The sequence below is a fragment of the Rhipicephalus microplus genome, unplaced genomic scaffold (genome assembly GCF_043290135.1).
Source record: "Rhipicephalus microplus isolate Deutch F79 unplaced genomic scaffold, USDA_Rmic scaffold_20, whole genome shotgun sequence".
Taxonomy (NCBI): domain Eukaryota; kingdom Metazoa; phylum Arthropoda; class Arachnida; order Ixodida; family Ixodidae; genus Rhipicephalus; species Rhipicephalus microplus.
In genome coordinates, this window is record NW_027464593.1 from 5,920,548 (window position 1) to 5,945,004 (window position 24,457).

General features: G+C 47.1%; 1 protein-coding gene across 2 annotated transcripts in view; it reads left to right on the forward strand.

The window, feature by feature from the left end:
- Positions 1 to 4,228: 4,228 nt before the first annotated feature.
- LOC142785252 (uncharacterized) overlaps positions 4,229 to 24,457 on the forward strand; it is an 88,632-nt gene continuing 68,403 nt past the window's right edge. Inside the window, exons 1-6 of one of the 2 annotated variants that reach the window (XM_075883680.1) lie at positions 4,229 to 4,401; positions 9,747 to 9,861; positions 13,251 to 13,410; positions 21,149 to 21,315; positions 22,359 to 22,512; positions 23,524 to 23,853. In XM_075883680.1, the coding sequence (XP_075739795.1) occupies positions 9,762 to 9,861; positions 13,251 to 13,410; positions 21,149 to 21,315; positions 22,359 to 22,512; positions 23,524 to 23,853 (911 nt within the window). In that variant the 5' untranslated portion in view covers positions 4,229 to 4,401; positions 9,747 to 9,761. Of the gene's footprint in view, positions 4,402 to 9,746; positions 9,862 to 13,250; positions 13,411 to 21,148; positions 21,316 to 22,358; positions 22,513 to 23,523; positions 23,854 to 24,457 lie in introns of those variants that run through there. The other variant, XM_075883681.1, reaches the window with a different exon arrangement.

Consider the following 24,457-nt stretch of genomic DNA (forward strand, 5'->3'; position numbering starts at 1 on the left):
TTGGTGCCGACGGAAATGATGACGCTCGACAGTGGCGGGATGGTTACCTGCTCTTCTGTCACATTCAAGGCATTGTGAGCGACGTTGCAGTCTGAGGCCGTTGCATTATCCGTGGACAGCGTGATTGACCTGGATCTTAGGTCGATGACTGCGCCTTGCTGGTCCAGGAAGTCCATGCCTAAAATGACGTCTCGCGAGCATTGCTGCAGGACCACAAAATTCACAGAATACGTCTGGCTGTGAATCGTGACTCTTGCCGTGCAGGTTCCAGTCGGTGTTATAAGGTGGCCCCCTGCTGTTCGGATATCCGGTCCTTCCCATGCAGTCTTTACCTTCTTGAGCTTAGCGGCGAAGAGACCACTGATGATAGAGTAGTCGGCGCCGGTATCGACTAGGGCGGTGACGCTGTGGCCGTCGATGATCACGTCGAGGTCGGTGGTTCGTCGTCTGGCGTTCCGGTTAGGTCGGGGCGTCGGATCACGGCTGCGTTGGCTTGGTCCGGTGCTGCTATGTCGCGTCTGCGGCGAGGCTTTGTCGTAAAGACTCTGCTCAGGCGGCGTACTGCGACTACGTCGGGAAAGTTCGTGCGTCGTGGTCGTCGTCATCGGCAGCGGCTGCGGCGGTGAAGGAGGATCTTCGGCATTGCGTCGTGCAGCAACCGCACCTCCATCGGTTGCTGCCTTTAGTTTCCCGGGTAGGGGCTTGGGGATCGGCCCCGGTTAGGGGCGGTGTACTGGCGGCGATCCGGGGAGACGTAGCGGCCAGGCGAAGGTGAACGGGATGGTCGTCGTTGTTGCCACTGCGATCCGGCGATGTAGTCGGCGATGTCGCGAGGTTGCTCACCTGGGCGCGGACGCGGCGCGTTCACGTCGAAGCCACGCAGTCCCATCTCACGGTACTGGCAGTAGCGGTAGGTGTGCCCGGCTTCGCCGCAGTGGTAGCATAGTGGGCGGTGGTTCGGGGTGCGCCAAACGTCAGTTTTCCTCAGCGAGCGCTGGATTACTGGCGAGCGGGAAGGCGTCGGGGGTGGCGGCGGTGGCTGGCGACGAAACTGCGGAGACGTTGGGTCCTGGTGTTGGCGAGGAGCGGCGACAGGTCGTCGTGCAGTAGCGGCGTAGGTCATCGCCTCCGGTTGGGGCTGTGGCCGTTCAGGAACGCTCAGTGAGCGCTGTAGTTCCTCGCGGACTACGTCTTCGAGAGAGGCGACTTGGGGCTGAGACGATGGCAACATGCGGCGCAGTTCTTCACGAACAATAGCGCGTATGGTCTCGCGCAGGTCGTCGGGGCAGAGTCCTCGGACTTCTGCGACGTCTGGCGACATGCGCCGATCGTATTGGCTGGTCCGCATTTCAAGAGTCTTCTCGATGGTGGTAGCCTCGGAGAGGAACTCTTGTACCGTCTTTGGCGGGTTTCTGATCAGTCCGGCGAAGAGCTCCTGCTTCACTCCTCGCATAAGCAGGCGAACCTTCTTGTCCTCAGACATGTCGGCGTCGGCGCGGCGGAAAAGTCGCGTCATCTCCTCCGTGAAGATCGTTACGTTTTCGTTGGGGAGCTGCACCCGAGTTTCAAGCAGTGATGCGGCTCTTTCCTTCCGCACGACGCTTGCAAAGGTGCGCAGGAAAGCAACGCGGAAGTCGTCCCAGGTTCGAAGCGTTGACTCGCGGTTCTCGAACCAAGTCCTTGTGGCGTCTTCCAGGTAAAAATACACATGACGCAGCTTGTCGTCCGGGTCCCACTTATTGAGGGCTGCGACGCGGTCGTAAATGTCAAGCCAGCTTTCCGGGTCTTCGTAGGTCGATCCGCGGAAGGTAGGCGGCTCTTTGGGCTGGTTGACGACCACGGTTCCCGAAGACCTTGCTTCCGTCATCGTGGATGCCGGCTTCGTAGCAGCCTTTATTTTCTTGTCCTTGTCGGGGAGCGGCAGGTATTCGGGCGGTAGTCCTTGTTGTCTTCGGCTCACTCGAACGACCGGGTCGGCGTCGTCGTCTTGGCGGCTTGGACTTGGCTCACGGCTGGACGGGGGCGTACGGTACATGGACCGAGAAGCACCTCCACCAGATGTCACGAGGTTGTGATACACGCAGCACTTGAGAGGAAGCACGCAGGAGTCAGGGCGGTGTCAGGCGAACTGTTTATTGGGCGAACTTGTGCCCAGCAAAACAGGGCCAAACACAACTCACAGCAACAGCGGCGTGAACAGTCGTCGGCCGACGGAAAAAAAAGACCCCCAGTGGCGCACTGCGCCGGCTTTTTATACACGCGTCGTAACGCGTTCCAGAGTGGCATACAAGATAAACGCGGCCTGCGTTGCGCACGTGTATGTCTTTTATACACGCGTCGTAACGCGTTCCAGAGTGGCATACAAGATAAACGCGGCCTGCGTTGCGCACGTGTCAGTCTTTTATACACGCGTCATAACGCGTTCCAGAGTGGCATACAAGATAAACGCGGCCTGCGTTGCGCTTAACAGAAAGTGATAGCGGCTTTCTTCGTAAACCAAAAGAACCGCACGTGTCAATATGGACGTATGGACGGATGCATGGATGGGCGGACATACAGACTAGCAGATGAACGGACGGATGGATGGACGCGCGGAGCAGGTATGTGCGGCAAGGGATGCGAGATAGCGGTACGTGGAGTGTTCACTAGAAGTACGCACGGTTGGATTGACAGACAGACTGGAAGACAGATGGGCAGAGGGACGGACGTGCGGACGTACGGATGAATGGGTGCACGAACGGACGTACAGATGTATGGACGGAAGCAAGAACAAACGGATGATGGAAGCATGGCACGCTGACGGACGCTTCGCTACGCTCATCATCATTCACTCCGTGAATATGGTGTGATTTTTTTTGTTTTTTAGTGAAGTTGCAAAAATTGTTTTAAATGTTCATGGGGTAAAGCGTAAAAAAATAAAGCTGAGGCAATACCGAGAGTTGAACGTGAAACCAAACATTGCAGATAATACCGAACCAGCGAACGACGGCTTGTTACTCACCATCGACATCACCTAAAGTCAGCTTCAGGGTCAGCTTAACTTGTCTTAACTTAGCTTCGTCGTTCGGGTGTGGTCATGTTGAGGACGGTTTATGATCTTTTGGTGACCGTTATTGCACACAATTAGGTTTTTTTATGCACTTCTGCGACCTGTGGCGAAAATCTGCTTACAAAGCCATGTGCAAGCAGATTCTACAATGGTCGGGCTAGTGTCTGGTGTGAATATACTTCACAATCAAAGACACCAGTGGCGGGAGACGGGGACTCGCTGTCTGTAAGCACTGCACCAACAGCCTAGTTTTTCCTAATGCGACATCTAAACACGACGAAGAAAAGCTACAGATAAAGCCAGTGATACTGACTCCGACTAAGAGCTTGGACGTCATCTTTTTACCATCCTAATCAATGTTTCCATAGTTGAAGTCACGATGAAATAGACATTTCTGGGTTCTTCGTTTTATCTGCCGTGACAATTCTGGAAAACCACACCCATCCACAGGGCGCTATATGAGTGTGGAGGCTTGAGGTAGTTGGTATGGGATGACGATAGTTATAGCGCGATAACAGAATAACGACACAGAGACAAGTGTCCTTCGTGTCCTCCTTGTCTTTTGTCGTCATTCTGTTCTCGCGCTCTATCATCGCTAAATGGGGTTAAGGTAATGCTTTTGGCCGGTTAATGATCTGTTAAACGTCGTATTTGTTTTTGAAAGGTGAAAAAGCATTAAATTTGTTATTTACGTAATGAAAGTTATTGCTTTTGACACTTGGCACTAAACCAATATCATATGGCAATAAACTATTGCCATATGTCGAAGAACATTGGTATTTTTCATTTTTCTGAAATGCCAAAAAAAACGTGAAATAAACAGCTTTTTTTTACTCCTCACAATTTCCGGGAATCGCTCACCTCTAATCACAAGATATTGGGTTAAATTCAAAAGCAAATAAGCAACTAGAGGCTATAAAGTAAACATTTAAAGCTAAGACCACTCAATACTTAGCCAACAACAGCACAATGTTCGAGGAACACGACAGCAACACAAGGCCGTCCTGCCAGGCTGCAGCTCTGTCTTTATCACAGGCCATGGAGTTTCTCAGTATATTTGTGAGAAGCTCTGCCACAGGCCCCCATCTTCAACCTTTTTTGAACCGATGAATACTTGAGGCATTTTGAACTGCCCATAACTCCCCTGTAGTGGGTAAGCGCCATGTAGTGTGGAGCAAGCAGATAAACCATTGACGTTCAGAGCTCAAAAAACGCTGTGGTCGTGTAGGCAGCACTCTGAGTCTGGTGCCTAGGATGACGGCTGGCATCTTGCTGACTTGAGGAAATGGCTGAACCTGACAGGCTCATCTCATGGTTCATCTGAAATTGGGCCGCGCCGAGCCACTAACTGAGTGAGTAGCTTAGGCTGAGAGCCAGACCAACGCTTTTGCTAGCGCTATTTCGCCAAGTTGTAGTGAGTAAGGTCTCCTGGCCTCGCAGTTGTTGAACGAGAGTGATAGAGCGCACGCACTCTAATGAGAAACAAACATTACAGCAGGAGTGGTTGTTGTAGTGGGCGAGTTTGAGCAGACGTGGCCAGGCACCAAGCTGAAGTCCAGGGGCCGCAGTGACGAGACGCATGCTCCACGTTCCCAACACAAGTAACCCCGTTTATTAGCAGAATATTCTTTTTCTGCACATTCCGACAGAGGACACCCCACAACCAACAGAGCTAAAAAAAAGATAAATGTAATTGTTGGTTTACTAAGTATTACGGCTAGGTGGCGTTAGCCATTACCCGATCTAAAGGGCAAAGCCACATTAATCCATCCATTTATCCAGCTGGAGTGATGTATTTCACGTTCCCTCTACATCCCCCCTTTTAGGATAAACAAAAACACTAAAAAACAATACCTCACCACCAGGTATTAAACTTAACAGTAATGTTTGTACCACGCACCGCAAGTTCAGCCGTATGAGTTGGCCTAACGCAACGTCCCGACTTCGTGCGCGCACCCTACGCTGGTGGTCACGAAGGAGTAGCTGGGGCAACCTCTGGAGACTCTGCTGGTGGTGGAGTAATGACGTCAGCTGGTGGCGGAGGACTGCTACACCCAGGCATTCGTTGAGTGGGAGTCTGCAGGGATCGTGGGTGTCTTCCAAGCAGTGGATTGGTGCTTCTGGAGTCACCATTAACCAACGGCTGACTCTGCTGTAGAGTGGACGATTGGGACAGTTGGTGATAAATGATCGATGTATACTGCGCGTTAGAAAACACGGTCGAGAAAAAGCAAGGAGAGCGCAGGACAGACGCTCAAAAACAGGCATTCTGCTGTACAACCAGATGTCCACCATCACCCCTGAGACTGCTGAAGAACTTGATGTCTCCGGTTGTGAACGGGAGCCCCTGCTTCCGTCTGTACCACAGCAGCTTTGACCATGAGCTGGGATGAGTACTGTGCCCGCCCACACTGCGTCATGAATCTACACTCTCTTTCCCTTCTGCAGGGGTCGTAATCCTTTACATCGTGCCGACGGTCGAAATATTTACACTCGCGGCGACGTCGGCCCCCATCGCACCTGTTGAAGTCGGCAGCGGAAGGAGACTTGGGAAGCAGTGTAGATGTGAAGCAGTGTAACTGATGGGGAGGCTGCGTCCCATCAGGAGCTGAGCAAAGGCTGTAGCCACTCATGTAATCTGTATTGCGGTACGACATGAAGGCCCAGGGCCAGTCCGCAGACTTCTTGCAAAGTTCCTTGACTGTCCGCATCATGCACTCCACTTCACCGTTGGACTGAGGGTAACTGGGAATACTGCTAATGAGGGAGAAGCTGTAACTTTGGTAGAAGGCGCAAAACCCTGCCGACTAAAATTGCAGTCTGTTGCCGCTGACGAGTGTATCAGGGATCACATGGCTTGCAAAGACACTTTTGATGATAGATATTATTGCCGCAGACGCCGTCCAGCAAAGGGAGAGCACTTCGGGGAACCTCTAGTCCAAGAAAAGAAAGTATTCGGCTCCGTCGTGATGGAAGATGTCCATCCCGACCCGCTCCTATGGCGGATAGGCGTCACCGGAAGAAACAGTGGTTCTGCTTGCATTACCTACGCATTATATGAGCACGCATTATATACCTGCTGCGCAGTTGACACTAAAAGAACAAACAAAAGTAACAGTCTGAAATAATTGAAACATCAACATTATCATAAAAAAGACAGAGGCCTTGAGGTGCCCTTTTTGAAAAGCAGGTTGTGGTTTTATCCAGTTGAATGCACGTGCAACGAGCATCTTTTTTAATGAAAATATTGATCTTTCATTTTTCTCCCATTGTCACTTTTTTTTCTGTTCGTTTGAACTGAGCAGGTATGTAATGCGCGGTTTGAGGAATAAACTTTTGTTTTAAGTCAGCGCTCTTGTATGTATCCTTCTTTGCTTGTTCTCCTTTCTTTCGCGCTGTTTCCCTCCAATAGTATTATGCAAATTACTAGTTGCTTTGCATCGATATTGGGTGCAGGCTCTCTATCTATTCATAATAACTACCGGGGTTTGAGGTAGCGAAACCCCGATATGATTATGAAGCGTGCTGTAGTAGAGGGTTGCCAAATTTTATATTACTTGGAGGTAATTAGAGTGCGCCTAAATATAAGTACACTGATCTCAAGTATTATCGGCTCCATTGGAAATGCTACCATCGTGGCTGGGATTAGGTCCCGGGACCTGTAGGTCAGCAGCAGAGCCTTGTATTCACTGCATCCACCGCGACGGGTAATATCCACCCAGCCAGAATGTTCACAAATAAATCCACGCAAGTTGTTGCGCTACATTTCCAAGTGCGATAATACTGCTTTCCTATATAAAACGTCGCTTAAGTATGGGCTCTAACAATTGCGCATGTCATCGAATGTCAATAAGTTTGCCAGAAATCCACAACTTCATTATACGCTCAGTCAACTCAAAGTCATAATCATGGAATAATTATTCGTGTATTTGGAGAAGCCCTCGTACACCTGCAAGTTTTTTTTATCATAGCTTATCAACCAATTCTTTATTCAAAAAAGACAAAGTCGCACGCTTAAAACATTCGTGTCATGCACGTGGGGATTGTTTTTACTACCAGGGATAAAAAAATCGTATTGAAAGAGCACAGAGATGAATCACGAAAGAAGACTGAACAACACGAGTGCTGGTTGACAACTGGTTGCTTTGTTCAAGTGCAATAGAAGCAAAAGGAAAAAGGAAGAACAAAACATGCACGCCCCACCTATGCACGTGACAAAAGACTACAGATCTATCATCTTTAAGTTTTCTCCAAGTGTGTCAGCTCGCAATCAAATAATGCAATAGATGGTGCTATAACACACGCATCACCATATTTGCAGATAGTAAAGGCTTCAGCTATCTCTCTGATGCGAGGTTGAGTGTGCCCGCAAAAGGTGGTCATGCGGCGAAATTCGGGGACGCCACCCCGCACACTGAATCTCGCATAAGAGACATATAGCTGCAGCCGCCTTTGCTATTTGCACAAGTGGTAGCGCATGTGTTAGTGCACCGTCGATTGCTTTACTTGATAGCGATCTGAGGTATTCGGAAAAAACCCAATGATGGTACATATGCAACTTTTTTGTCACGTGCATAGGCTGTGTGAACTTCGTTTTTTTTTCTTTTTTTTTTCGTTAGCTCTTCCATTTCGCTTCATCAAAGCAATCAGCTGTCCGAAAGTGCGCTCGTCTTGTTTAGTCTTCCTTCGTAATTCGCCTCTGTGCTGTTCTAATATTAACACTAGCCAACTAGTCCAAGTCTGCTTTTTTCTGCAGAAAAAAAATGGCAGCATATCCACGGAGTGAATGATGGAGAGTGGGGCGAAGCATCTGTCCATCCATTCGTTCTTGCTTCCGTCCGTCTGTGTGACTGTTCGTGCGTCCATTCGCCCGTGCGTGCGTTCGTCTGTTCGTGCGTCCGTCCCTGCGTTCGTCCATGCATCCGCCCCTGCTTCCGTCCATGCGTCCATCCGTTAGTGCAGCCATCCGAGAGTCCGTCCATGCATCTGTCTCTGTGTCCATTTTCCCATCTATTCAAAACTCAAAGTATCACCATCTCATCTTTTCATCATATATTCCGCATATGCACCGTCATTCAGCGTGCATTCCAAGGACTAAACGAGAGGTGGCACACGCACACTTTCTTACGGCTTGCGCTTCGTGTCTACTTCCCACCTTTAACCACCTCGAGTTCATGGTATATACTAGTTCACTGTACTCATGGCACTGCGGCCCAACGCTCGCTAAACTTTTCTAAAACCAAGGAGGTTATGCCCAGCGATTATGACGCAGCAACCCTTTCTTGTCAGATAGTGCTCAATGTACATGTCAATGGCTGCTAAGGGGGAATGAGATACAGGAGAATTCGGCTTTATTTAGCACGCTGCGAATTCTTTATTGTTCAACAGCGCACAGAAGAAATCTTTCACTGGCACCATCTTAGAGGTCAAAATGTAAGACTGGTTACTCACTACGACTACTACTGCGACTACAAGGAACGAACGGGTGCCGCTATAAGGAGCTTCGCCCCTAAAAAAATCCGTGACGATTATGATACCATGTATAGTGTGAATTGTGAGCACAATTTGTGAATGGCTTTCAATCACGGTTCGTGTAGCTCGTTTGGCAGCAGCGACAGACGATGCCCTTCGACATTCTACTTCACTCATGAAAGAACTAGCTGTGACTATTTTGTATATAGGTACACGTTTTGCAATAAGAAGAATAGTGTGACTGGTGCGGACAATTTCGCGCAGCCCATTTCACTTTATTTTCCGCGGACAGATTGCACTGCGACTGCCTTGCTAACCGGGAGACCGCAGAATCCAGCGCGTAGGTGCGTTTCACCGCAGCCGACGCAAGACAGCGCGCGCTACTTTGGCACCGCGATTCGCGACCGCTGACCCTGTCGTCTCGCCTCTGTCATTCCCTCCTCTTCGAGCTGCCATCGCTATCATCGTCTTTGATTCTGTGGTGCGCTCCGTATTCGCCCATTTTTCCCCGCCGTGGTGGTCTAGTGGCTAAGGTACAGGTCGCGGAATAGAATCGCGACTGCGGCTAGTGCCTTTTCGATAGAGGTGAAATGGCTCTAGGTCCGTGTGCTCAGATTTTGGTACACTTTAATGAAACCTTGGTGGTCGAAATTTCCGGAGCCCTCCACTACGGCGTCTCTCATATTCATATCGTGGTTTTGGGACGTTAAACTTCACATATCACTTTTCACCTATTTTCGTATTCGCCCACTCCGCCTGTTACAATGTCGCCGATGCCACCCAATCCAGAAATGGGCCCCTAGAAACTGTGCTCACAAAGCTATTTGTTTTTTTTTATAACAATACACAAACTATCAAAGACATGACTGTCCACAACCACGCGTGCGCAGCACGCCCACGTAAAGTTTCCCGTGCACATCGCGTCATTTTGTCGAAAGCCGTCTCAATATTGCTTTTTCTTTCATCCGCTAGCCTGTGCGTTCTGCCGCTGCTGTCACAATGCTTAACAACACTAAGCGGTGCGTATAGCATGGACATGCGCCGATAAGTTTTCGTGCCTTTTTTTATTTGTTTTTTTTTCAGGCTATGCAGTCGCCAGTCGGTGTTTCTGGTGCCTTCACTTCCCTCTTGTGCCCATGTTTGCATGCCACATCTCTTTAACTTTATGCCCTGCACTTGGCTTAAGTAATTCAGTCATTTCGAACGCTTACTCAATGCGCTACAGGACCGGCCCTCGGGCATGATATATCCGGCTATGAAGAGGACCCTCTTCGGTCTTCTGCCAGTCACGCTGGCCGCCTACGCCCAGAACGTCGTGGCACCCGCCGATGAAACGCCGCGTAAGTTTGTGTGCTCCCTACTGTAAATGTGGTTGAAGAGATTGATGTGCGTGATCTGTTTATACCAAAGGAATTGTGGAAGTGATTACCACATTAGAGTGCGTTGGGATTGTACGGGTTCTAAACATTCCATCTGGGGTCGAGTAACAACAGATGTGGGGGTCGTTGCAGCGTCATTTGTTTATTTATTTACCTATTCATGTCGTCAGTGTTGAATGTCATTCAAGAGTGAAGGGGTGACACTACACGAAGCATATCGAATATACAGATGCAATGAATTCATGTAATCTAGCGTTTCTTCAGAATATACATTTTGTTTTTATTTAGGAATGCTCGCAATCCTCATGGAGGGTCATAACAAAGAGGACAATGCAATGACATAATACAATGTAACTACACTTACAACTACATAATAAAATATAAGCACAATTACTTGCAATAAATCACATAATATTTAGCAATTCTGAATAAAAAGAGGCATTCCTTTAAATAGGAATTCAGCTACAAAACAACAATTTGGAATAACAATTCAAAAACAACACAATATTCACTGCCAACTTTCTAAATATTTACCATGGCTATGACGTAGCTTACATGACTTTACAAACAAAAACGTCAAGTTAAACAATCTCTTAAGTGCGCCTCTACAGCATTTTCCAAGTCTGTAACGCAAAAAAAAAGAAACAATAGCGCCTCATAGTTTATTCCACGTTTCAGTTACATCTGGGAAGAAAGAATATTGAAACGTGTCAGTATTTGTTTGGTGTGGCTTTATGACCAACTCGGGGTTAGTTCGCGGGTTATTTTTTCCTGGTGCATGTATATACTTGAGCTTATCGATTTTATAGTGATCATGCAATATTTGAAAGGATACCTTCAGTCTATATTTATTTCTACATATTTCAAGAGAACCCAAGGTGCCACTCCGCAACATCAGCGTGACCGATTCGTTACTTCGGTACATTGAACAAATAATACGCGCCGGTAGTTTTTGTATTCTTTCCAGATTTTTCTAAGGAGTCACTCGATGGGGATTCCTAACAACGGTTGAATAGTTTAGTACTGTATGCAATATATTTACGTCACGCGATGCATGTTTCAGGTTTTTCTTCAGTATGTGTACATTTTGATAGGCTTCCGTGCAGAAATTATCGATATGCTCCATCAATGCTAGTTTTCGCGTAATTGTTACCTCTAGTACTGTTTATTGAAGAACGAAAAAAATCTACAGGCGCTGCGACTAGAGGTAACAGATGAATGGCTTGGTTAGACAATGCTATGTTCTATGACAAAATATTGAAGTCAATGATGGAGGAGATACTTAGACAAATGTTCTTTCATTCCTGAGATGTATGGGGAATGAACGACCGAAGGAATGGCTTCATGTGACATATGACGTCGTGCCACAATGTTACGATGATCGACACGGTTTGAAATGTACAGAAGTTGTAGTATGAGGTCTTGGTGAATTGTTAGATGGGGGAAGATTTTATAAAATGGCGAAATACTGGTCACTGCGAGTGTGAGAGCCAATCTAATACTTAAATGATAGGTTGTACTTCATTTTTTTTTTTTTTTGAGGTTGTGCTCGCAGTGCCACTATAGTCAACTTAAAGCTGTCAAGCCCAATAAGCGAGATCGGCAATGAGAAATTTTAATGAAACTAATCAAGTTGTTTTCCAAATATGAGTTTTATTCATCCTCTGAATACTCAGTACAATTACATTTGACCCAGCTCGGCGCCTCTAAGCGAAGGGTACCAGGCAGCCGATGTTGACAAGCTATGTTGTCCGGCGTCTTTTTCGAGAAAAGAGTGGCAGATAATGAAAATTGCGGGCTTCGTCCAGCGAGTGAGGTTATGCCAAGGTGATAAACGTTGCAAACAAGCAGGTGAACATTCAGGCACAAGATGGTTAGGAACGTGATCGGTCATCACAAACACCACGCGCCCAATCCTTGTACTTGGGGAAGTAAAGCTCGCTCCTATCAAGCACGTTTCTTTGCACGACTAAATGAATCGCCGCTTTCACTGAAAGTTCCCTTAACATCGGTGCAATATTTTTGCGCCTGTTTGAAATGCAGTGTTAAAATTGACTGCTTCAAAAAAAAAAGGGGGGGGGGGGGTGGCTGAAAGACGTTATAAAAAGAACACACGTATTGAAATGTGACAAGCCATGCAGCCTCAAAAAAAAATATTCTCAACATAGCCACTGAGTGGATGAAGATGAGTGGGGCGAAGAGACCGTCCATGCACCCCTCCGTCCGTCCGTCCGTCCATCCGTCCATCTGTCTGTCTGTCTGTCTGTCTGTCTCTCTCTCTCTCTCTCTGACTGTCTGTCTGTCCATTCATCCGTCCGTCCGTCCGTTTATATGTGTGTCTGTCCATCCGCCAGTCCGTTCATCTGTCTGTCTGTCTCTCTGTGACGAACAGACTTACGCTCTGCCCCAATCGTCATCATTCAATCCGTGGATATGCTGCGCATTTGTATACGAAAACCACTAAGGCAATCTAGTGATATTATCTTCAAAATATTTACACACAGCGCCATCTAGTGAGTAATTCTTAAAACTAACTAGAAGTGGCTACTGCTACAACATACTACTACTACGAGGTATTGACCCGAACCCTAAGGAGCTTCGCCCCTAAAACAATTGCAACATCTCCCACTAAACCGAACCATAAGTAGCATGCGAAACAGTGCATGGGTAGACTAAGTTCCGCTCATCACGGGCACCTTGCCCGATGCTAACGCGTCCTATCAAGTGGAGCGCATCATGAATTCACTGTGGTTTCGACTACTGTTACTCGTCCTGAACTGCTGTTCAGCACGCGTGAGCACGGGCGTTCATCGAGTGTCTTCAAAATTTCGTTCTCCGACGTCATCACGTGATTTTTGAGAGACTGTAAGGGGGGGATCTCTTATCAAGCCCCTTACATTGGTCGGAAGGCGCTAGCACATGAGCGTGTTCTGGCAGTGCTTAGGTCAGCTGTTGCACATGCGCAGTAAGAGTGGTTACTCACAGACGGATTAAGCTTCGCCATAAGTAGGTATGCATCTAGAAGCTTACTTATTTATTGGTAGGTACTGTGTTATTGAGATCGAATATATCCTGTTCAATGTAAACATAGTGTCGTAAAAAGTAAAGCTTATTTGTAAGTGCATCCCGATAGTGTGCATACGAAGGAGTTAGTGAATATCAGTGGATTTCTTGTCTTCACGAAACTTACTCGACTGATGCTCAAATGACAGAGCGATTTGGCACTGGTGCACCCGAAGTCAGGGTTAATCGTAGCTTACTTCCTTCATTGCGTATGTTGATAAACCATGCGTGGCGGGACAAGTTTTCGTATTTGAACTTGCTGCTGTTGTTTGCCATTTTTCTTGTAGCGTCCTCAGGTTCAGCGCGTGCCGAGACCGCCACTGTGGTGACCGAGGTATGCGCAAAGGACGCAGCCTGGAAGGCTCAGTTCCTGTGTGCCAACCGCTTTTATGCTCACGTGGAGCAGCTCGAAGACGACACCCACGCAACGGCGCTAGACATCTGCAGGTGAGTGGGACGCTGACTTAGATAGGCAATAAAAGTTCACTGTATATTGTACTCTGGCATTACTCGAACTCAGTCTCACCCAAATATTACTCACCTGGACTTAGATCGAGCCTTTAGTAGGAGTGAATTGACTCATGAGTGAGTTTTCCGACTTATGAGCATTGATGTGGCTGCTTGTGGTAGTTCATGCTGCTGAAGCCCATCATTTGTTTCGATTCGACTTGCTGTGGTACACATATTCCTAACAGCAGAGCCACAGGTTCAATCCCGTCGGCAGCAGTCGTATTTCAATAGAGGCGAAATGGCAAAGGCCCTAGTACTGCGCTAAATCAGTGCTCGTTGATGAACACCAGGTATTCTAAATTTCCGGACACCTCCACTACAGCGTCTCTCATAATTATATTGGGGTTTCGGGACGTTAAACTCCTGATATTAATTTTACGTCCGCAATAGCAGTTGTGCAGGGCACCAACTTCTTTCTAGTCATTGACAAGACTGGGATTTCTACCAAAGCAGTTCTGAAATTTCGTAACTGACAAAATGAATTTTCGCCGTTTCGCGGACCGTACTATCACTGAGCTAGTTACAATAATAGGTAACAGGTAAAAGGATCGTGTTGTCGGATGGACATTTTGATAGCGGGAGATGGGAGGGGAGGTGCCAAATGTACGACAATTTTACCTCCCAGCTGTCATTTGGGGCAGATATTCCCGTTTAATATCTGGTTGGGCGTTTGTGGTAGCTATTATGTGCCTCTGTCACAATCCATGCATTAGCATAGACTACGAGATTCGCACATAGAACGCGGCACCAAAGGCGCTTGCATTGGAGTGCTAAGAGTGGTGTTGCCTATATCTTTCAGGGCGCTTTACCCGGTGATGAAGAGTACACTGTCGTCCTTTACTAAGGGAAATACGCGAACGCGTGGCCTGCGCTCTGAGGTGGTAAAGTTACTGTATATGCTACTTTTAGGTAGCATCACGACCTGCTCCACAGAGGAGGTTATGGGTAGCATAAACAGTAACTCTATGCAGCGGCTGCCTACCATACCATCAACCGTCAGCAAAAAAAAAAAAAACACGTCGGCTTTCGCCGTCATCTGTTGCCAAAAAGGATAACGAGTACGAGTCATGGCCAGTAGACAAGCGCTCCTAGATTACACTCCCTTCTCGGTCGGGCAAAGGGAGTGTGCGTAGTCTACTGCCAACATATCAAACGACGTGCGCGACCACGGCGCAAGCTGCAGTAATCACCCGATATCGTAAGGAATGTAATCTAGCAGCGCTTGTCTACTGGGCGTGACTCGCTTTCTTGCTCGGCAACAAATGACGCTTAATGCGAACGCGCTTTCTTCACTTGTTGGTGGATGGTGCTGTAGGCAGCCGCCACAGAAATCAGGGAACGTGTTCACGTGTTTTTTTTCATAAAGGACGCCAGTGTACATATACGGCTACCTTACTGAAACACTAGTGCATTTTCATACTAGAACAGTACAGACACGAATCACGAAGGAAGACTGGACAATACGAGTGCTGAACTCTCCTCTCACTTATATTACCTTTACTTGGCTGTGTACCCGCTTGTGTTCTCTTCTTTGCCCGGTGAACGCTTTAGGTGACCCAAAAAGCGCCGATAGAGACCGTCGGCTTCAAGGACGTCAAAATGAGTGATTAAAAAAATTTTGACACGACGCCACCATTCGGCGTTATCGCGGCATTAAAGTCGCAAAAAAGTGACGTCATAACTTCGTAATATTGTAAACACGAGCAAGTTGGTACGTATTCATCGTAATTTTAGCAGCGCACTGGGCGACGAGGGCTAAGAAGAAAAGAATGTGCATAACACGGGCGCTGGCCCGCAACTTACTTCTAACAACCAACAAACAGGCAAATGTAAAGGCGAAGCGAAACTGAACAGAAAACTGATAACCTTTGTAATCAACTTGTGCATGGCACTTGGGTATGGCAATTCTGCATCACTTAGCGTGATAGAAGGCACACTGATACATTTTTCTCCTTTCCTTTGGATGTGAAACGCTTTGATGGCCTCTCTTGCTATCTGTTGGTTATGACGTGACAGTATTTTGTCTCGGCGAAGAATAAAGTGCAACCGCATTGTTTACAATAGGTGGCGAGTGAAAATAGTTTGATGCCTGATACTGATCGTGCATGCTTTCTAAGACTAATATTGACGCATCTTCCACTCTTTCCAATGTATGTTTTTCCGCATGATAATGGGGTTCGATAGACAATGGCCTTTTGGCAATTGGTGAATTGAAAAGTGCGTTTGATGCCGCAATTGTTGCGAGCACTCTCTTCTTATGTGATTTGTGTGTCACTGCTTCTCTGCACTTTTGCGCACATGGGTTCCAGCTTATGTTAAGAGGGAAAAACTACGTGAACGCCGCAACGCTGAGCGACGTTTTTGAAACCCTGAGCCACACGATGAGTGTACGGAATGACCGTGTACTTTTTGGCTCTCGTAGCCCGTTCTTTGTCGCCACCCACCTGTGAGCGATTTGGCTTTAAACGTTTGCGCACCTTTTCACAGGCTTGCGCAATCGTGTGTTCCAGAAAACTTACTTGCCACCTGTTCACTGAAGCTAATCTGTAGTCCGCCCTGACAGGATTTCTGTGAGGCTGAGTGAACACATGACACAGCTATGCCCTGTTTGATTATTTTTAACGGTTTGATGTGAAATCAAGTTGTGGCTTAAGTCAACGAGAATAAAAGTGCCAACACACTTGTGTAGGCAAGAAACCTAACTTCAAGTCTAGAAACTGGAGTACCCCATCTGTCATCAACTCAGACGTGAAATTAAGTCCACCGCCATTCTCTCGGAACACTTTCAAAATATTCCCGGAGTGTCGACAATAATCACGGGCATCAAAAAGCACCAAGTAGTCATCAACATACCGCAAGACATGGTTGATTAATCCATTCAAGCTTTGCACCAACTTCATGTCCACAAACTCAGACATATTTCCCAAAGGACAGGTGCTACTCTGGAACCAATTCAGATATTCGGATTCCCCTTTTCTGTATGTACAGCCCTTCATTATTTTCAACGTAACTGGATTCTAAGAAGAAAGACACTAACTCTAAGAAAGAATTCGGAAAGTCCATACAGCTACTGAAGAAGGCGTGTTCATCGTCGAAATCACATATGCACATTCGCACACTCGCGTGCATCGCTTGTCCCTTCCTCTACAACTGATTCAATTTGGCGCATCTTTCGAACGACGGAGCAAGGTGCACGAAAACCCGACTTGGTATCCAAAGCGTGCCTAACGTCTGGGAAATATTCAGCTCTATTTGCATCTCAGGTTGCAAGATACTTGTACCGAAACTTTGACAGTGCGCCAACGGCATTTTCAAGGCTGTTCTTCATCCGGAAACAGGCCGGAGCAGGGCCAAGCCCCTGTATGGAGTCATCGGTATGGAGTCACCGTTTACTATGGCTGAGCTGCTGGCGGCGGTCGACAGGGCTAAACCTCGGACAGCGCCAAGTGTTGATGGAATCCCATATGAGGTGTACAAGAACATGGAACAACCAGCACGTACGAAGTTTCTGGATACCATTAATGTGGTCTAGATGTTGGCAGAAGTCCCAGCGTCATGTAGACTCGCAGTTGTTGTAGCCATCTAAGACAAGGGGAACAAACAAACCCCATCGCGTTTTCGGGTACCTGCAACCAATTGTGCTCACCATAACTTTGTGTAAACTCCTGGAGTGAATGGTGGCTGTGCAACTTGCATGGGGGCTGTAACACTTCATGTAGTACCACCCCACCCAGATTGAATTCAGGCCCCAACTTGGAATCGAGGATGTCCAAGAATACTTCTCATCTGCGATACTTCCAGGTGGCCGCTGACACCATGTAATAACTCTGATTGCAATGAACGTACACCGAGCTTATGACAACGAACCATTAGGTGTGGGCGCGGCAGGCAGCGCTCGATGCCACATTTGCCTGCTGTTCTTCAGTGGAACTCACACATTCACAAGAAAAGACTACCTACATGAGCACTGTCAATAAGTGGGGCTGCCGCAAACTTCACCATCGCCTGCATAACGTATGCCTTGTGGTCGTAATTCAACTAAGCCGTCTGCGATCCCCGTCCTTGGGGTAGACTTTTCTGCTTCAGGATTCGCCTCACTACGGCTTTGGTCTGCCCGCAGAGCCACCTCCAGCACACTTCATAGTTTTCGTCGCATTGCTCAGCGAAGTGCCCGAGCGCGAACTCTTATCGTGCGGCCACTAGTATGTTCGGTATTCCAGCCTCGATTAGTGTACCAAGCACAATTCCAGCACTTCACCAAAGCAGAATGTGGGAGATTAAGAACTCTCAATCGCGAACCCATGCTTGTGATCAAAGGCCTTGCAAGGTTCACTCCTATTTCGACACTGCAGGCAGAAGCACAGAGAAATACGCTGGACGAGCTCATTCATCAAAGGCGCAAAGCAAGGACGATAACGCACAGCAGTGTTCCTGCGGCTGCTGCTTTAGCGCATTACATGAACCCGTAAAGCCCGTCCGCTTGATGAACTTTTTTATCAGTGCCCCCGTGGAGTCATTGTCAAGTGACCGCCAACAAGCATCTGGGATGTCTCCATGGAGAGGTGAATTCGTCCCGGTATACCAACTTGCACTCTTCAACTTCAGAATCTCAGAAACTCGAACTGAGAGCATTCCTTGGTGGGTCCTTCACACTCGCATGTCGACCAGACTTGGTCTTACGAGTTTGAGATCCCCATCGAACCCGTACCGGCAGACCTGAATGCTCTTTGCGATGGTCTTGCAGCAATTCCTTCACTAATCGAGAGGCAGCACCCATCAAGTGTCAACCTTCACACGGACTCGACGCAAGCTGTTCGCGCACTCCGTCGCGTTGACCACTCTGTGGGTGTAGCATTATTGCAATTTCACCGCTGTGCTGTGGCTTATCCGTGCTCGGTTCGAGTGTGCTAGATTAGCCGACCTAGTGTTCTGGTTCACACCGCGGCAGATGCCGCTAGTCATCCTGTAACCATCATGTACCTTTGCTCCTGCTGCCACCTTCGACACTATGGACGTTCACAAAGAAAATCTTCCGCGCAGCACGCGATCTTTAAATACCTCCGCATGGTCATGAACTCCCGAGTGAACTTACGTCAAGATGAGATATCGATCCGAAGGGTTCGCGTGAGTGTAGCCGTGACGCCTTGAGTCCGCGTGAAGTGGGGCTACACCTACACAAGCTCAAGCTGACAATTTTGTCCCACGCCGGTACTGAAAGCAGACCTCAACCACTTTTTATACACATGCCCTGGGCTTCAAGCTGCTCGTCAACGCCACCTGCGACGTGTAGGACCTGAGCAGCACACCAGGCCGCCTGATTGTGGAAACGTATTTACAGTCCGAACTATAGGTTCATTCTTGACTTCATGGAGGAAACGAAGCAGTATAATTTGTTTAGTACGTATTGATGCCGCAAAGCAACTTTACGCAATAAAAAACAGCAGTGCACTTTTAATAATACCAGTCCTACCACGTAAATGACGGAAAATTGCTTGCCATACGTGTGTTCAAGGTCTGCTGACTTGTCCAGAAAGAGGCAGCCCGAGCTGAGCACTTCATACCCAACGCAGCACAGCTGAAGAGACGAAGATATTGTGTACTCACCTGGAACAGGCTAGTAATGCAGCAATTCGGTTTGTCCAAAGGTGAATATTCACTATATCTATGCTCTCACACGTCTGCAGCGTGTCACTAGCGGCCTCAAGCAGAATTCTGGCATCGCCATTTGCTTTGTCTGATGTGTGGTACAATGTATCAGCACAATGGGCGCCATGAACAAAAGCCCCAACAAAAAGTGGGGTTACTAAATTGGTGTATGTCCTGCTGCTTCACTAGAGTTTTTTTTTAGGAACCGAGGCCATTCGCTCTGGCCATGAATCACCTGACGTACTGGTTCTTTTCGAGTATTCTAGAGCACTCTTGTAAGGCACGTCACGTTCAGCTCCTTGAAATTAAGTGCTCTGAGTACGTTCGGTTGTTTTTTTTTTCAGAGCTCCGACTCACAGGGGTGATGGTGGTAGAAAACACTTATTATTATATTTACATTAAGAGGTATAGATAAGGCGAGTCTGAAGGGCCCGCTCTTCATAAACACTAGCAGGAATTTTTAGTCTGGTATCAGTGGAGCTGCCGCGGCGGCTTCCGATCTAGCCACCAATGCCTGTTGGGCTTGTAGGTCAAAGCATCTGAGCAGGACAGCTTCCCAATCCTCTCGCGTGGGGTGAGGGTGGGGTAGGTAGGTGGAATTTGAGGTCTATGCTTACACCATGTGATAGGTGTCACAAGAATTTTGCGCACCGTGCAAGCACGCGCCCCGAAATGCCACATTGAAATACTTCAGTACTGCCGGGCACAATACAGTATTGGTGAAGAGGCGGAGAAGCCAGCGTTCCTCCACCTGTGCTCGGAGTCGCTCTCGCTTTGACGTCGTCACCAGACAGATCCGATAGCGTGACGCAACAGACGACGCGTTGACATGTTTTTTTCATCACGTCTTTTGTTGCTCGTGGCAGCGGGTGCACGTTCGGCTTGAACACGCGTTCACTGACTGATCAAAAGTGGGGTCCGCATTTTCGCAATCCAAATCACAGCGTAATAGCACCTAGCCGAATGTGTGTTGCGCGTCATTAGAACTCCTTTTTTTTAATGTGTCCTTCAGAGAAACAAACTGAGTTTATTGCAATATAGGTCTTCATCTCGTTTGTCCGGGGTATGATCCCCGTTGGTCTTTGTGGAACATGAGTATCTATACATACATGCATATAATGTGCATTATTCAAGAATTTTTTTAGAGTTATGCGAATTGTTCGAAAGGAATTTGTAGGTTGTAGGTTACCCAGCGCATGCAATTACGACTTGCGTAGACCGCATCATTTGGCTATCAAGCGCCCGGATCCCATTGCATTCGCAGCAATTTTAATTTTTTTTTACGATAGCAATTCTATGCACCCTCTCGGCTAGATTTCACCATCGGTGTCGGCGTGGATGTCGTGCACCGTATATATATACGTATCTATACATATCAAAACGCAAGAAAGAAAAAAAACTTTGAAAAAAGACTCCGGCGCACGGAATCGAACGTGGGACCTACGCGTCATCAATCCCAAGCGTTAAACACTGAGCCACTGAGCGGTACCTATTTGAGTGTTCAAACGGCAAGCTATTTATATCTACCATTTAGCGCTGTTGGCGAGCATATCGGGGGGGGGGGGGTTCATGTTTTCAAAATTATCAGTAGGGTGGCGCAATGAGGGCGCGGCGGCTCTCATCCCTCACGCGTAATTAGGCCCGCGGAAAGGTAGGGAGTGGACGATCTCTCACGCACCCTCATCTTCCAGTGGGAGGATCATACGTCTTGGCTGCGTTGGGCTTGCACTGGAACTATCGTGTTGTAGTTATGGGGGGCACAAAGGTAACTACAATTGTTGCATAGCTTCCGTTTGCTAAAAGGGCGGGCTTTTCAGACAAAGTGAAGTAACAACTGAGACGCTTATTCGCGTTAATCCGTACGTGTGAGTACGTTTCATGCGTCATTTGTGGGTGACAAACGCGGGGCACGTTTCGATCTGCTTGTCATTCTGCATGTGACCTTCCAATTTGTTTCTGTCGCATTCGTTGCTTCGCCTTTGCGGCAAAGCTGTGACTTCTTCTCTCTTTTTTTTTTTGCTTCATGCAGCTCGGTGAGTCGCTTCTACGTCTGCCTAGACACCGTGCTTCACGACCAATCCTGCGACGATGACGCGCAACTCATGGGTCCCGTCGAGTATTTTCCCAGGGTGCTCACCCACAAGTACCACAATTTGTGCTCGGCCGAGCTGGGGCTCACTGCCCGACAGCTCAAAGGTAAGCCTCACCAGGAACGTTCACACCGCACTTCTCACGAGAGCACTAGTCAGGGTTAAGAAAAACTTTAAAAAACAAAACAGAAAACGAAAACGAGGCAGCAGGGTGAGTATTATTTTTTATACAAAGATGTTCATACCGGAAGTAGAGAACGCTGGGAATCAAATCGTATCGGTCGCTAGAGTTTCTGAGCCGCTAGAGTCGCTAGAGTTCGCTGAAATATGGGCAGCTGAAAACATGGTGCCGCGTTAGTGTAACTTATGACCAGGACATTTTACTTGATCTATTACTCGGTCTGTAATTAATCCAAATGGCCTACGCTACCAGGTCACTGGGTTTGAAGATATCGTGAAAGCGCTATCAGCATTTCCTTTAACGAAGGATATCGGCTGTGGAAGAGGAAGTGGACGCCTACACCCGTTTCTATCACGGAGCCACAAAAATTGTTAAAGAACCCCATGTGGTCGAAATATCCGGAGTCCTCCACTACGGCGTCTCTTATAATCATGTGTGGTTTTGAGACGTCAAGCCCCACATATCAATCAATCCAGAAAGGTTCATATCGTTGGCTTCGTGTTTTCGCTGGCTCAGTATGAACTAAAATCAACATCAAGCCCAACTCTCTCTTTTTGACAAAAAGAAATTAATATACATTTTCATTGGACAGCTTCTTAATTAAAGAAAATTGTGTCCTGGTCCGAGAATGAGACCCGTACGATTGGACAGTGGCCCATTATCTTTTTCATAACCCGTTCCCCGCAATGTGGGAATCGTTAGAACTCAGTTGCTATATTAAATATAGCAACCGTTAAATATAGACACTGTGAACTGGTTAATACTGCGAAGGCAACAGTGCTAAGATCCAAGTGAGAGCTGCAGAATCGGTGGGGTGTTGTTTTTACCGCTAAGAACGGATTTAATAAGTCACAAGACTTAGCAAAGTTATTCTTGCGACATGACATAGTTAACGACTTATTTCAATAAAGTAAGGAGAGCAGATCTCTAATGGTTAAACCTGCGCGAATGTGCGTTTTGTTCTCAAGTAAAGGTTCTGCGCGCTCTGGGTTCCTCGGACTCTAGCCTCGACCCCGAGTTCGGCATCTGTCGAGAAGAGAAGGCAGTCAGGGAGTTCTTCACGTGCGGCCTCCTGTTCAACGTGATCGTGAGCAGCGATCCGCCAAAAGAAAAGCTATGCACGTGAGTCTAAACTTCTTCTTTAGATTGAAGGGACGGCAAAATCGGTTTACTTTGACCCCTTTGGCCTCCCGAAAGCAAACATGGGCGAAACGTAAAGCACGGTCGAAGCACAAACACAGACAGTCGTCATCATAACTTAAAAAATGAATTCGTTGATGTGAATGAGATTTATCTTTTTAGCATATTTGGCGCGTAGTTGAGTTACTAATTGAATCTACTTATTTCAAACTCAGTCGTATGCCACTTCTACATTATTAAAGTCGATGACTCAAAATGAATTTTGATTTGTTTTTAGTTGTATTCGTCTCTAGCAAATAAAAATAATACTTTATGCATTGATCCTGTAACGAGCAGAGTTGAACGACCCATCGCGGATGTATCGTCTTCACCAATGTTATCGGCTGCAGCCATACGCAGTGCATGGAAGCTTTCGATGTAACACGCTCCATACGCATAACTCTTCTCTTCAATGCATCTAGCCCGGCCGGTAAAATATATGAAATAAAATGAAGCTTCAAAAATAAGGGGAAAATAACCCTTTTTTTTAAAACACACAAGAAGACGGACGACGACAAGTGCTTCCTGTGTGTGTGTCTTCCTGTGTCTTTGGCAAAAAACAAAAAGTAGCGATATTTTTCTCTTCTTTACCCTATGTACCAAATCGCCCAAGCTTTAACCTCATAGGAAGCTTCAGAAACATTGGCTAAGCAGGAGGCTCCATTCGTCAGTACATCGTTGGTATATGTGTAGTACACCGAGCTCTGCCTCGGCTATACGAAACAACTGACAAAGAAGTTGTGTTTACATATGCGGACGTTGTGTCTCAAAAGACTATTTCACAGTCGGCACGAATGCGCGATATGAAACAGCAAAGGCAAAAGCCAATCCCCAGCGGCCTAGTCATAACAAACATGGCTAAATCAATTGTGTTAGTGTCGATGAGAAGCACGTCTTCCGCACAGAACTATAGTCTTCCAGATTTTATATTTGTATATCGGTGTGGGAACTCAGGGCATACGTGAACCTGGACAAGTGCGCCAAGGATCTGCATTGCAGCAACAAATCGGAGTTCAACACGCACTCCAAGCACGTGCTGGACGTACTGTTGAACCCGTACTCAGACTACTGCTCCGGCTTCGTGGACGGCAAGAATAACAGCACCGTCGCTCCTCCGGCAACGCCCACTGCACCAACTTCGCCGGAGACGTCGGCAACGACCAAGGCAAAGTGCAGCGAATCCGTGCAGTTAGAGAAGTACTTTCACTGCGGCCTGGTGTTCATATTCAACCTGCGAGATGCCATGTTCCCAAATGAGTCGGCTCAGAACAGCCTTCCTTGTGAGTGAGTACCGAGTCATTTATTATTATTGTGATAGAATTTACCTCGATATCGGTGCTGCCGCGTTGGGCCACATCTTTGAAGTTTTTTTTGCGTTTTTAAAAACCTCTTACAGCATAATCATACGTGTGAAAACGGTTGGTTTAGAGAAGTAGGGTGATTCCACGTATGATCGAACAAAGCAGGGCACCGCTTGAATTCCTTTTAAAACTTTATATATCGTTGCCTGAACAGTGGAAAAAAAGAGATCAGGTTTTTTTTTGTGCGTGTGTGGCACAGTACATCAATAACGACGAAGAGGTGGAATGCCACGCTTACCTGCTCTGCTGTTTTTTTTTTTAATTTGGGGAAGAATTAATCGATGTTAAAACTACGTACGTCGTGCTTGTTTAGCTTAATATAGGCGTACTTGCATTCACGATCAATGATATTTTGATTCTCTACGTAGTGTACACTTGTTAAAAAATTCTTAAATTTGACTAAAAAAGGTTTTTTTATCGTCTGCAGGCATTTATTTTAATAAAGGCCTATGACAGAGGGTAAAAATGGTGCATTAATTTCTCAGTATGCATATTTGTAAAATTTCCGAAGCTTATATTAGCGCTTT